The sequence below is a fragment of the Ylistrum balloti genome, unplaced genomic scaffold, assembly GCF_031769215.1.
Source record: "Ylistrum balloti isolate Yb309-2 unplaced genomic scaffold, AGI_CSIRO_Ybal_v1 Utg369948, whole genome shotgun sequence".
Lineage (NCBI taxonomy): Eukaryota > Metazoa > Mollusca > Bivalvia > Pectinida > Pectinidae > Ylistrum > Ylistrum balloti.
Window position 1 is genome coordinate 153,422 of NW_026782052.1, and position 15,537 is coordinate 168,958.

Below are 15,537 nucleotides of genomic sequence, written 5' to 3' on the forward strand. Positions count from 1 at the left end.
CTTTCTAGGCGACTATATCCCCCAGTCCAACCTCCTACTGCAGAAGAGGCACTAGAAGACATGGCTCCTCATCCGGAAGTGTCATCTGTTGGTCTACATGTAGAGTCCTCACTTCAACAGGTCACATTTCTATACAGTGATACAACCCAAGGTACCCCCAAAACTGCCATTTCAGACCCTTCCACTTCTGGATCAGTTGGTAAACTTCAGTCTGAATGTCCAGATTTTGTAGACATATACAAATACTTAGCTACAGAACATTTACCAACATCAAAGGCCCAAGCTAGCAAAATCCTTGCTCTTTCCAGTCAGTATGTATTACTTGATGACACTCTATACCACCTGTACACACCTGCACCTAAAAGAGATACTCAGCATACTCCTCTTCGTCAGCTTGCAGTCCCTAGATGTCTTAGGAAAGATGTTCTTAGGTCGTATCATGACTGTCAAGCAGGAGGAGCGCACTTAGGGATCGATAGGACATACAAGGCCATTCAACTAAAATACTATTGGCCTAAAATGTTTCAGAATACTGTTGACTACATCAGGTCATGTGACGCATGTCAACGGATAAAAAAGTCTGCAAACAAGAAGCAAGCACCCTTAACAAACATGCCTATCTGTGAGACATTTTCACGACTTCACATGGACATTTTAGGACCCATTACAACGACAAAAGAAGGATACAAGTACATTCTTCTTGTTGTGGACTCCTTTAGCAAATGGCCAGAAGCATTTCCTCTCAGAACACAAGATTCTAAGGAAATCGCCCGAGTCCTGTACTCTGAAATATTTTCCAGGTATGGTGCTCCAAGCACTATTGTCAGTGATAGAGGGCAAAATTTTATGAGTAAACTTGTAACGGCTGTGTGTGAAATCTTCCAAGTGACTAGACACTTTACAAGTTCATATCATCCCCAAACCAACTCTACATGTGAACGCATGAACAGTACAATTGCCCAGTGCTTGAGAGCATATGTTGATAAAAATCAACAAGACTGGCCTCAGTTTCTTTCAGGTATTCTAATGGCTTTTAGAATGTCACCATCAACTCAAGCATCTAATATGTCACCATACCAGATGTTGTTTGGTAAGGAAATGAATTTACCTTTTGATACTGCCTTAATCCCAAAAGATGGTCTTGGAAAAGATGCGAAAACACATGTCACCCAGCTCATAGATCACCTCAAGTATGTTAGACAAACAGCTAATAAGAACATAACAGAGGCCAGAACCAAACAAAAAAAGCAATACGACAAAAAGGCTTCAGAACCTGAATTCCAAGTCAATGACTTGGTTATGCTCCATTCCCCTAAAGTACCCAAAGGTCTGTCACCAAAGCTACACCATCCATGGGATGGACCATACTACATTGTCGACAAAGGTCCCAATCACACGTATAAGCTCCGACGCTGCAATACGCAAAAACAAGTCAAATCTCTCATTCATGCCAATCGATTGAAACTGTATACAAACCCAGACAACAGACCTAGTTTGAATCCCCCACCATGTCCGCCATATGTTCCTCATGTCCCAGAAAATCAGCGAGTACCAGATCCCTCAAACCCAACAAACCAACTTGTCGATAACCCGGACCAATTCCCCCAACCAACCCAGTCTTCTCAGATCTCATCCTCATCCACCCCAACACCTACGGATAGTTCAGCCCAACCAAACCCTCCTAACCCCAAAACAAACCAACCCAACCCAACCATACCGGCTGATCAGTCAACACAACCCATACCAGTCCAACAACCCATTTCAAACCCAACCAACCCAACCAACCCAAATGCTTCTCAGGATGACCAGCAATCTTACCCGATTGAAAAACTTATAAAGTACAAGTTTCGAAACGGTGTCAAGGAATTTCGTGTGAAATGGCTTGGTCATTTAGTTCGAACCTGGGAACCTGTAGAAAACCTACCCCCTGCCATGGTTCGTGAATTTCATATCACTAAAACGCAATCAGGGAAAGCTCGTAAAAAGGGTAAACAGTCAAAACTGACTTGTTTTTCACGGCAATAAATCATACACAAAATAGGTTAGTCCATAGATATCTTTTACCGGTATTCCTTTCCTTTATTTTCCATCTAATTCTTCTCCTTAAGCATACTTAATGCTAAGATTTAAATAGATACAAAGTCTGTTTATTTAGTGCTTTGAGATGATTGCAACATCTCATAACGGCATACAAGTTGCTAATCTTATCCTTTCTGTCTACTTCTCCTTAGGTATCTTTGGACTTCCTCCTCTGTTGAGCCTACTTGCGGTGATGACCCTTGTGATTCTCCCATTTGCGGCCGGTGATAATGCACCATCACCATCATTAGTTCAGAGACTGAACTATGGAATTCTCTTTACCCCCACAGCTAAACTTCATCTTGGTCAAGAATACTGGTCACACACTTTTGAAGTCCCACTCCCGTCTAGAGTATACCTTCATGGGGATCTTCAGTGTAGCAGTCAACAATGTGAACCTGCAAATGTGGTCTTGAAAACTCTTAACGCCTTGAGAATGCAATGTATGGCTAGTATCAACTCCACAGTCACAAAACTTCATCAGCTTATCCCTCATTCTTACTTCCCAAAAACCATAACATTTGGCTCCAGGAGATCAAAAAGAGGTTTGTTTGACTTTATTGGTGAGATATCGAAATCATTGTTCGGAACAGCAACAGCAAGTGATATGAACAACTTAAAACACCACATGCAAACATTGAACAATAACAATATTAAACTTGCTAGAGCCATGGCCCATGAAGCTCATCAATTAACCTCATTTGTATCTACAGTCAATGAACGATTTGATAATGTTCTCAAAGCAGTGCGTGTCAATCATGATGAGTCTGTAACATTAGCACAGCAATTCTCTAGCGCTTTAGACGGAATGCAACATGAGTACATATTGCTTGAAAATAGGATGTTAAAACAAATTAATGCTAGTGCAGTTTTAGAAAAACACTTAGAGCACGTACAGCTAGCAATTCATGATTTTGTTAAAGGCAAGTTATCTCCCTTTATTTTGTCCCCCCAGACAATCAAATCTACTCTTAAACAGGTTCAGAACATTATATCTACCAAATATCCTGGGACAAATATTATTCATTTTGACCCTTTACACTACTATTCATTTGCTGACTTTTTGTATGCAAGGCACCATTCCAATTTGTACATCCTACTGAAAATACCTATATCATCTTTTGTTCACCCTTTATCCTTGTATAAGGTGTACTCCTACCCAGTGCCAATCAATACCACATCAACACATGCCACACAGCTACTAGACACTCCGGATTATTTTTTACATACTAGTGATAATCAACATTTCTCAGTTTTGTCACACACCCAACTTAGTCAGTGTACAGGACAGGATATTATGTATTGTCCATTTCATGTAGCATTACGTTCTGTGGCATCTGGTTCATGTTATTCATCAATCTTTTACAATCAAAAGTCTCAGGTCAAATCCTTTTGTAATTTCCGTTTTGTCCCAAACACGCTCAAAACTAGCATTATTGAACTTTCACCCTCAAATTTGATTATTATCACACCAAAATGTTAGCGTTAGACTGCCCGTCTGGACAGAAAATGATGAAGGGTTGTCATTTCTGTGTAATGCAAGTACCCGCGAGATGTTCAGTGACTTCAGGTAATTTGTATCTACCACCCAGACTAGGTCAAGGTCAAAATGACACTAAAGATGTTACTGTGCTAAATCCTGTTAACTTAGCATTATTTCAACATTTTTTCTAGACTGAAAACCATGCCTCCATATTTGGTGACACTAATTATGGAAATTTTGTACACATAAAAATTCCAAATATTGAAATTTACAAAAAATTTTCTCAAACTTTGGCCAACGATAACCAGTATCATCTCAGTCTTGATCGTATTGTTAAGAAAACAAAACAAAATGAGAAAGTATTTCAAACACTGTCAGAATCCCATATGTTATTTGGTTTTCAGCAGCTGGCCTGACACTATGGAATTATTTTGGCGGCCATAGCTTCAGCCTGGGTAGCAATTGGGTTATTTATTTGGATATTACGAAAATTTCATCGACTCTCAGCAGCTGTATTGTTAGCACAGACATCTTCTGCACTAACTATCCCACCTGATGTACCCAGTTTCCATTACAGTGCTCTTTGTGTATATAAAGGCCACCCCGCCTTCCATTACTGACCACTTCTATAACATCTTACAGACTCCCTGGCCTTATGTAACCTTATCCTTGCTTACCACAGCCTACAAAAAAATCCTCTTCTCCGCTTACATCTTCTGGAGAAAATTCCAATCTGCTCACAAAACCTCTGTCTTCCTTGAACTAACCACTGGCCATGATTGTATGCTTGTACAGGTGACTTCCCTCCCCTTATGTCCCAATAACTGGACAATCTCTTCACCCACTAATGTTACTGGTGTTACACTTAGAGGAAGAGTCTTAAAGTCTCTTCATATTGAGTGGGATCAGTTTTCCATCATCAATAACCATACTAAACAAACTATCTACCCTAAAAGCACCATTAACATTTCCCCCTTCCACAGTCGGCGCATCACAAAATTACTGAGGCACCCATATGCTGCCTATTTCATATTAACCCATCAAGGGTACTTCCAGGTTTTGAAGTAACAAAAAAATTGATAATGTGTGGACATAAAATTCATTCTGGCATGACTTATTTGCTCTGATTGTTGTAAATATTGTTTCTCTTTTCCATTCACCCATATTGTGATTTTTTTTTATTGTAGTGTCACCCATATGGACATTAATGTTTCCTATGTAAAACGCTGGGTGCTCAAACAGTTTTTTTTTTATTTTTGCAATCTGTTTTTTTTTTTTTCGTTTATTAGAAATGTCTTCATTGTCATCAACTACCCAAGTTATAGCAGAACACAGCATTGTTTTTGAACACAGTTTCTAAAAATGAAAAAATTGGTCCTGTCAATCATGGAGTTGTTTCAAATGAGTAAAAATGTTTGTGTATATAAAGAATTTTATATGCATTGTCAATTGATGAATCATTGTCAATTACTGTTCATGTATCTTTTTATGACAATTTTTGTATGAGTTATCTCCCTTTACAAAAAAATACAGCTTATACCACTACTTTTAATCTTTGAGGACAAAGATTTTTCCCAACCAGGAGGGATATATCATACTGATATTTTACCTTTTTATAACTTACATAACAAAATGATTTTAAAAAAGTAAATTTCAACGAAATTGAGATTTTATAGCTTTTTCTGCATATTTTTGTAAAACCAGAGTTGAATACAATAATACCTAAATCAAATAACTGTTTTCGGAATCATGTTAATTGAACTCGTACACAAGTTAACAAACAAGATTTAGGTTTTCCAACATATGGTTATTTGATCAGTACAGCAACGCGGTCAGTTTCTGATAATCCCTTTTATGACATCAATTAAGAAATTAGCCCGACCCTTACTCTAACGTCAGTTCTTTGTTAAAGAATTATCGTACGTGTTTGAGTCAATTAAGGCTCAGGTAATCTTGCATAACCGGCCTGTCAGATCGCTGTTTTTCTCCAATTTCTTTGTCCAAACCCACGCTAACATTTGACCAATCAGAGCTAAGGTCAGAGTGGAAATAAGTTTTTTTATGAGGCCGCTTAAGGGTAAATTACCCATTCTTTAATATAGTAGCGCCTTAAATAACCCTCCTGGTACCTCACCTTGATTCGGGGGGCACCTGAGTATGTAGTGTCGCGTGTCCAGCTGGTCACTTGAAGCTGCAACCCCAATAAAGAAAGACACATGAAACTTACCAGGCTGCCTCCATTATATTTTACAGTATCAAAAACAAAAACATCCACACAAAACTCGATGACAAATACCAGGCCAACCCGTGGTAAGAGCGGAGCAAGCCCCTAACATCTCACCTGTGTCCAAAAATCAGTTTAATATCGAAGTACCCCGGTGGGGCACGTATCAGATATTAAGCTGATAAGAACAGATACTACACTTTGATCTTAGCCAAAAGGCCGAGAAGCGATACTGTATCGTGCTCCGATACTTCATTATATGGAAAACGTATTGTACTTTGTCACGGTGTTCAGAATATGTACAACCTTACTACTAGCTTGTTAACATAGAAAATAATTTCTGTACGATGTTTGTGGAGATGTGTTTTTGTTAATTGATAAATAGGATATATGTTTGGAGGCCGATTGCATGCAGGTTAGTGCAGCTGCACGAGCAAAACGTATCGTAGAACTGTCGATAAAGATTAGGCGACGTCGTGAAAACGTTGGACTACGTTTCATGATACCGTGGAAGGGAAGCAACTCGAATGAAAAGTTTTCATAGTAATGTGTCCTATGTAACGAGTAATATAAAATAGCAATAACATAATAATAATAAACGAACATGATTATTTAAACACGTCACCGGTACCGGATTAAATAATAATAAAAAAATAGAAAAAATGTAGTATTGCGACATTTGAAGAACTGTCGGATAATCAAGCAAAACAAGTTATGGTAGCAGAACACAGTTTCTCGGTGTGGCCATGGGTGATTGTTTTTGCTCATAACATTACCCCATTATAAAGGTTTTAATTAAAAATGAAAAAAAAAGATCCTTGCTAAAATTGGTCCTGTCATGTTTAAGTGGACAATGTGGGGTTTCATTTTTTTCAGGATAATATTTTAGCTTTGTGTTGGAGATTACTATTTGGGCAGTCTCAAATCCGTGTCTACGCACCAAAAACTAGCTTTACAGGAAGTGAAATTTTCATAGTGTTTACATGTGGTCATGTTATGAAGAATTTCCGAGTTGGAATTTGCTGAAATATAAGTACTTTGTTACCATGACAGTGTTGTTGATTGTAAGATAGGTGTTAAGAATTAAATTTCTTCTGGAAAGTTGTAGTGTTAGGTTGGAATTAGCAGTATTTTTGCATTTTTAGCATTTTTTCAGTAGGTAACCATGACAATCAAATGTCAGAAATCAGAGGAATCTTTTTTTTTTTTTTTTACACAAATTTCATCTCTCTACTGTTAATGTAATTGTTATGTAGTTTATAAATATATATATATACATGTAATGATGTATTTTTCATAACCAATCTGCTATACCTGAATATCTCAAACTTGACAAATAATTTCAGGAAAAATGCAAATTAACTGTTTACTGCTACCTTATGGACTTAGTGAGGAAAACGGCAACTACATGTAAATGGAGTTGGAGGTAAATGATTCGTTCATAATACGCGTTGTTTGATCGTACCCGAGATTTTTGTGTATGTGTGTAAATGTATATGTGTATTAAGATGATAATATTTGTATTTGAAATTGAAATGGCGAAGTTTGAGGCGTTGGTTGGTGTGCTTAAGAATATGGCAATGGTATTGCGTGTGGGAAAAGTATAGTGAAAGTTTGGGTAAAGGTTATGATTACTTGTATTTGATTGTTTGGTGGAATGAAATGAAAGAATAAACTCCGTTAGATGCGTACGGCGTTCGCAAGAAGGTAACATGGTGAGTTGTTATACTAATTTTTGATTTGATTTTTTTCTCCTCCAATGGGAGGAGTGGGCCGTTCCCGGATGTACTGCAATACCAGGCCAACCCGTGGTAAGAGCGGAGCAAGCCCCTAACATCTCACCTGTGTCCAAAAATCAGTTTAATATCGAAGTACCCCGGTGGGGCACGTATCAGATATTAAGCTGATAAGAACAGATACTTTTTTTTTTTTTTTGTTTCATAAAATTTTATTCATATAATTACAAATTAAAAACGTCATAGGAAATATCCTAATGACGCCATCAATACTGATTTAATACATTTGATCCAGCAGTACAATTGTTAATAAATGCCATTAGACATATGAACACAAATTACCTGATATAAACAATATCTTATGCCTTAAATTTATCATAGTTAGGAATAATAATTAATGACTATAATGGCAAATTGACAACAAGTTCTTCATTCTTTATAGAACAAAATATATCTGTGGTACACCAATACTCAATAAATCGTGCCAAAGAAAAACGGGAAAAGTCGGATTGAATACGAACTACAATCTTAGTTAACAAATGACAAACAAGAGAATCCGACGTAACAGTTTTCTTTTCAAATTTCTTGGCACAACGGATAAACCAAATGGAGGATAGGGACTCTGACAATAGGTAAAGAACGAGTGACTTCATCTTAAAGGTTATGCTAACAGGAGAATGAAAACGCCAAAGAGCCAAATTAGAGGGAACTTTGTCGTTAGAAATCTTTTTTATCCATGAACCAACAATGCAGATCAAAGGCTGAACAAGAGCACATTCAAAAAATAAATGTGGAATAGTTTCAACACCATCACAAAAAGTACAATTTTTTGACAAATTAATGCCAAATCTATACATCCGGAAATTAACAGGCAAAATTTCATGTACAATTTTAAAGACAACATCACGGGAATAGGTATCCAAGAACCCATTGGAAACATTCAAAAATACATGCTTAAAATCTACTGTCGGAAACACCTTCACAATACGAGGTTCCTTTATATCTTTTGATAACACTTTTATGTAAAAATCTTTTGTAGTTGAGGACTCCAGATTAAAATCCGGAAATTCCTTAACAAAGTACTGAAAAACTTTATTAACATATGAATAAAAAGTAGGACATCCCTCACTATGAGGAGCATTATTATCTACAAAAGTAAGAAATTTTCGTAGTTGTAAAGACAACCAATACATGGTGAATACCTTCCATTTCGCCTCAGAGTGACCATACAAAAATTGTTGACAATGTTTCATATGAAGAGAATGTAACTTTGCCTTTATATTAACAATAGAAAGACCACCACTCGTCGGGTTTGCATATGCTGTCGAGCGCGCAAGTGGCTCTGCCGAAGAATGCCATAAAAATCGAAATAAAGTTCTCTGAAAAAGATCTAAATAATGGCTAGGCATTATAACAATAGTACCAGTGTACCAAATCTTGCTACACGCCAGGACCTTTGTAACTAAAGATTTTTGTGTCAGTGATAATTTTCGAACTTTCCATGAATCTAAGGTCCTGGAGAATTTCCGAAATATTGGCTGCCAAATATCGTCAGGTGTAATATTATAACCAAACCAAATACCACATATTTTCAACTTTTCTACCCAGCTTATACCAAAGGGGTGATCAGAGCGTGATTTCCATTTTCCCAAAAATAAGCCTTTGGTTTTACTCAAATTAAGTTTTGAACCTGACGCCTTGCCATAAATATCGCACCAATAAAATAACTTTTTAATGGAAGAATCTGTACAGCAAACACCAGTACTATCATCCGCATAAAGGGAAATTTTAGCTGAGTCGGAGGAACCCGGTAGTTTCATACCAATAATTTCAGGGTCGTCGCGAACTTTTTTAGCAAAGGGTTCCAAAACCAAAACGTACAAAAGGGGAGATAAACTACAGCCTTGCCTTACACCACGAGTGATGGGGAAGGGGTCAGATATAAACCCATTAACAATAACAGAAGACATGACATCATTATATAAAATACTGACCCACTTAATAAATTCAGGACCAAAATTATAAGCTTTGAGCACTTTAAATAAAAAACTATAATTTACTCTGTCAAAAGCTTTTTCTTGATCGAGTGATACAAAGGCACATTTTAAATCTTTCTGATTAACATAATCAGCAATATTACGCAATAAATGACAATTTTCAAAAATAGATCGGTCCTTAATAGCACACGTTTGATCAGTATGAACAATATTACCAATTACTTTACTTAACCTATTAGTAATAACTTTAGACAATATCTTGTAATCGATATTCAACAGTGATATAGGCCGCCAGTTCTTCATATTGGTTGAATTACTGGGGTCCTTACAGAATAAAGAAATATACGACATTTTCTGAGTATAACATAATTCACCTCGTTCAAATATTTCATTATACAGAGAAACCAATTGATCTCCTAATATATTAAAAAATGTAAAATAAAACTCTTTCGTAAGTCCATCACAACCAGGAGATTTATTATTTTTCATGTGTTTTAGAGCAAACAATACTTCCTCTTTTCTAATTGGCCCCTCACACAAAAAACGGTCTAATTCATTTAATTTTGGAAGGTCTTCACAAAAAGAGTTAGCTAAAACAGAATCAGTATCCTCCTCAGAAAAAAGTTTAGAATAAAAATCCCTAAACGCAGCTAAAATACTACTATTATCCGAAACTGAGGAAGACTCATTTAAATCAATTTTCTCTATAATTTTTTTCTTACTTCGATCATCCTCCATTTTGAAAAAAAATCTTGATGATTTTTCTGAAAAATCTAAAAACTTGGCTCTCGATCTTATCATAGATCCCCGGGAACTATCAAGATGGAAATTATTAATTTGATTTTTAATAGAGTTAATCTGGTCCAAAAAATTACCCGGTGACTGCTTCTCTAAGACGTGTAATTTATTAAACTTGCACTGTAAGGATTTTAACACACTGCGCCTGACCTTGGCCTTCTTCTTACAATATTCAATGATGAAAAATTTAACAACAGTTTTACAGTCATCCCAATTATCTAACAATACAGGTGTATCTTTGACCAAATCAAGCCAAAATTCTTTAAAAGATATTTGAAAAGCCCTATCTTGTAACACACTATTATTCAATTTCCAATAAGAAGGACCAAACCTAGCTTCTGAAAATAATTTAATTTTTAAAAATACAAAATCATGATCTGAGGAACCAGACGGAAAAACCTTATTCTCTAGTAAATATTGTTTCAAACAACAAGAGATATAAAAACGATCTAAACGACATGAAACACCATTGCCACGCCACGTGGTCGAAAGTATATCAGGGAACATTGATCGAAAGGTTTCAAACAACTTAAAATCATGACAAATATTTTGTATCAAATTACACCCAGCAAGTCCACGGTCTGGATTACCACCTACCTTATCAAGAGCACTCTGCTCGATACAGTTAAAATCACCCGCAAATATCACAGGCCTTCTACACGAAAAAAAATTAACGATACTATCAAAAAATATCCGCCGCTCCCCTTCAATGTTAGGAGCATACACATTGACAATTCTATATTCACTATCGAGGTATCTGAAATCAATAAACATAGCCCTACCGTCCCTATCCAGATCAAATTTCTCTATTTTTACATCAATAAAAAACAACACAGCGGTGCCTCTACTTTTAAGTGTACCAAAATTCCAAATGGCCTTACATTTCAAAAATTTCTCAATACGCATGCCTACAGTAAGGTTAGATATATGAGTTTCTTGTAACAGCACAATGTGTATATTATTGTTATGTACAAAATCACTTAATTCATACTGTTTGGATTTTGATAAGAACCCATTACAGTTCCAAGTTATTATATTCATTGTATTATTATTCATTTTCAGATATTCAATAATTGGAAGAAGAAAACGCTAACCAATGGGTGACAGTGAAAGGACGACTGAGCGAGAAAAACAACCGCATCGATAAAAACAGGACAGGTAAGCACAACTCGGAAAAGGGTGAGTGTATTTACGGCCGAAAATAGCGAGGCAATGAATGTGACAAAAACACAGGTAAAAGAAGGCACGCGCGCGTACACGTAGCCGCGAGCTATAACAAGAGCGAGACCACTGAACACCAGCACAGGTAAACGCCGCACAGGTAAATGTAGTGTTAGCTTAATGTGAATAAAAAGGAAAATAGATGAATTTAGAAAAATCATCATGGAACATTCTGAAATAAAAATCCAAACAATCCAATATTTGAATAATGCATATATGTAGGCACAGCGAAACATGATAACATAATAATTATGTTACCACACGCTTGCAGAACTAACAAATATGACCTAAGGAAGCTTACATTACTGAGACAAACACTAGAGACATTCTGCACTACAAAATGACAGACGTATACTAACAAAGCATGACAGAGAGAAAACAGGCGATCTTGAATAGTAAGGATCGTATAGTAAATACAAAAATTAAAAGTGGCGTGAGGATAACAATGCATGATATAAATATTTGTACCGAATGACAAGATATGAGCCATATGGCTATTTAAAAAGGCTGAAATACCATTGACAAAAGGTAGTAAATATAAATCAAGGGCAATTAAACTGTAAACCATTACAAAAAACACCATATAGGCTAGAAAAACATAGTCCATGGACGAAATAAGGTCGAAAAGGGATCGTTGTGCCGCCGCCATTGTCAATAAGATTTTTAAAAAGTTCATCACCGGAAAATCATACACTCACCCTCATCAGGCCTCCTCATCTATGACGAGCAAACCTTCCGACGAATCGGACATCGCCTCGTCCTCCTGGGGTCCAACGGGGGTCCTCTGACCAGGGGCCAAGTCCCCATTGGTCAAAATGACGGGGGAAGCACCGGAGTGTTTCCCCTTCTTAGCCATCTGGAATCCCTCGTGATCCATCTGAGTTCCAGGGCGCTTTACAGTGTGATGAGGTCCTTCGCAACCGTTCCCTCCGGTCGAGGGGCTTGTGGAATCCTTGCCGCTCCCTCCGGGCGAGGGACTCGCGGTCTCCATACCGCTCCCTCCGGGCGAGGGGCTCACGGTTTCTTCTGGGGACACCGTTGAGGTCACCTTCGCTGCGTATGATTGTTTCGCTGTCACTACAGGCCTTCCAGGACACTGGGCCCTTACATGCCCTACCTGTTGACAACGCAGGCAAATCGGCGGTCTCCCTGGAACAACTATCAGGGCTGTCTTCCCAAAAATCCTGTCCCTGTAGGGAATGGCATCTTGGTCACCCTCACGGATGACCATTGATATTATCCTCGTGCCAGTCTCTAACATCACCCCACTTAACTCATCTTTCTCTCTTTCGATAGCCACCACTTTGCCATAAATGCCATCGAAATGACTGGCGATGCCCTCGTCCGATATCCAAGATGGCAGCCACTGGACACGGATCGTAAGCCGTCTTTGGTCGCAACGCTCCGGTCGTAAACAAAACTGTCCCCTCTCCAGGTTGCCATTGTCCACAATAGCGTCCACCTGTTCCATTGACGACACCGTGGCGAACCAAGCATTCGGCGCCTCGCACCGGAAAACGGACCTGATATCGCTCCCGGGAACATCACAGTCCAGCAAAGCACGGACAATCTCAAATCTGGTGACACTGTTTCTTCTAGGGCCGGAAACCTGGAAACGGACAGTGTTCCGGAGTACGTCAACGTCAACGTGACGATAACTCATGCTTATAAAGGCAAGAGAACGGCAAAGCAGCAAAGACAAATGTATCAGGTACACTTTGCCAAAAGGCCGAGAAGCGATACTGTATCGTGCTCCGATACTTCATTATATGGAAAACGTATTGTACTTTGTCACGGTGTTCAGAATATGTACAACCTTACTACTAGCTTGTTAACATAGAAAATAATTTCTGTACGATGTTTGTGGAGATGTGTTTTTGTTAATTGATAAATAGGATATATGTTTGGAGGCCGATTGCATGCAGGTTAGTGCAGCTGCACGAGCAAAACGTATCGTAGAACTGTCGATAAAGATTAGGCGACGTCGTGAAAACGTTGGACTACGTTTCATGATACCGTGGAAGGGAAGCAACTCGAATGAAAAGTTTTCATAGTAATGTGTCCTATGTAACGAGTAATATAAAATAGCAATAACATAATAATAATAAACGAACATGATTATTTAAACACGTCACCGGTACCGGATTAAATAATAATAAAAAAATAGAAAAAATGTAGTATTGCGACATTTGAAGAACTGTCGGATAATCAAGCAAAACAAGTTATGGTAGCAGAACACAGTTTCTCGGTGTGGCCATGGGTGATTGTTTTTGCTCATAACATTACCCCATTATAAAGGTTTTAATTAAAAATGAAAAAAAAGATCCTTGCTAAAATTGGTCCTGTCATGTTTAAGTGGACAATGTGGGGTTTCATTTTTTTCAGGATAATATTTTAGCTTTGTGTTGGAGATTACTATTTGGGCAGAATCCGTGTCTACGCACCAAAAACTAGCTTTACAGGAAGTGAAATTTTCATAGTGTTTACATGTGGTCATGTTATGAGAATTTCCGAGTTGGAATTTGCTGAAATATAAGTACTTTGTTACCATGACAGTGTTGTTGATTGTAAGATAGGTGTTAAGAATTAAATTTCTTCTGGAAAGTTGTAGTGTTAGGTTGGAATTAGCAGTATTTTTGCATTTTTAGCATTTTTTCAGTAGGTAACCATGACAATCAAATGTCAGAAATCAGAGGAATCTTTTTTTTTTTTTACACAAATTTCATCTCTCTACTGTTAATGTAATTGTTATGTAGTTTATAAATATATATATATACATGTAATGATGTATTTTTCATAACCAATCTGCTATACCTGAATATCTCAAACTTGACAAATAATTTCAGGAAAAATGCAAATTAACTGTTTACTGCTACCTTATGGACTTAGTGAGGAAAACGGCAACTACATGTAAATGGAGTTGGAGGTAAATGATTCGTTCATAATACGCGTTGTTTGATCGTACCCGAGATTTTTGTGTATGTGTGTAAATGTATATGTGTATTAAGATGATAATATTTGTATTTGAAATTGAAATGGCGAAGTTTGAGGCGTTGGTTGGTGTGCTTAAGAATATGGCAATGGTATTGCGTGTGGGAATAGTATAGTGAAAGTTTGGGTAAAGGTTATGATTACTTGTATTTGATTGTTTGGTGGAATGAAATGAAAGAATAAACTCCGTTAGATGCGTACGGCGTTCGCAAGAAGGTAACATGGTGAGTTGTTATACTAATTTTTGATTTGATTTTTTTCTCCTCCAATGGGAGGAGTGGGCCGTTCCCGGATGTACTGCAATACCAGGCCAACCCGTGGTAAGAGCGGAGCAAGCCCCTAACATCTCACCTGTGTCCAAAAATCAGTTTAATATCGAAGTACCCCGGTGGGGCACGTATCAGATATTAAGCTGATAAGAACAGATACTACACTTTGATCTTAGCCAAAAGGCCGAGAAGCGATACTGTATCGTGCTCCGATACTTCATTATATGGAAAACGTATTGTACTTTGTCACGGTGTTCAGAATATGTACAACCTTACTACTAGCTTGTTAACATAGAAAATAATTTCTGTACGATGTTTGTGGAGATGTGTTTTTGTTAATTGATAAATAGGATATATGTTTGGAGGCCGATTGCATGCAGGTTAGTGCAGCTGCACGAGCAAAACGTATCGTAGAACTGTCGATAAAGATTAGGCGACGTCGTGAAAACGTTGGACTACGTTTCATGATACCGTGGAAGGGAAGCAACTCGAATGAAAAGTTTTCATAGTAATGTGTCCTATGTAACGAGTAATATAAAATAGCAATAACATAATAATAATAAACGAACATGATTATTTAAACACGTCACCGGTACCGGATTAAATAATAATAAAAAAATAGAAAAAATGTAGTATTGCGACATTTGAAGAACTGTCGGATAATCAAGCAAAACAAGTTATGGTAGCAGAACACAGTTTCTCGGTGTGGCCATGGGTGATTGTTTTTGCTTACCCCATT

The 15,537-nt window shown here is 37.5% G+C and overlaps 1 protein-coding gene, 2 non-coding genes and 1 pseudogene across 3 annotated transcripts; all 4 read right to left on the reverse strand.

The window, feature by feature from the left end:
• Positions 1-5,852: 5,852 nt before the first annotated feature.
• Positions 5,853-6,017, reverse strand: LOC132547355 (U2 spliceosomal RNA; annotated as a pseudogene).
• A 1,532-nt stretch (positions 6,018-7,549) lies between these two features.
• Positions 7,550-7,738, reverse strand: LOC132547356 (U2 spliceosomal RNA). The gene has a single exon (XR_009554105.1). It is a non-coding gene; the product is annotated as a U2 spliceosomal RNA (small nuclear RNA).
• Positions 7,739-12,241: 4,503 nt separating this feature from the next.
• LOC132547351 (uncharacterized) lies at positions 12,242-13,201 on the reverse strand. Its single transcript, XM_060211116.1, has one exon. It carries the CDS (start codon positions 13,199-13,201, stop codon positions 12,242-12,244), a length of 960 nt encoding a protein of 319 aa, XP_060067099.1.
• A 1,600-nt stretch (positions 13,202-14,801) lies between these two features.
• Positions 14,802-14,994, reverse strand: LOC132547353 (U2 spliceosomal RNA). Its single transcript, XR_009554104.1, has one exon. It is a non-coding gene; the product is annotated as a U2 spliceosomal RNA (small nuclear RNA).
• Positions 14,995-15,537: the final 543 nt, after the last annotated feature.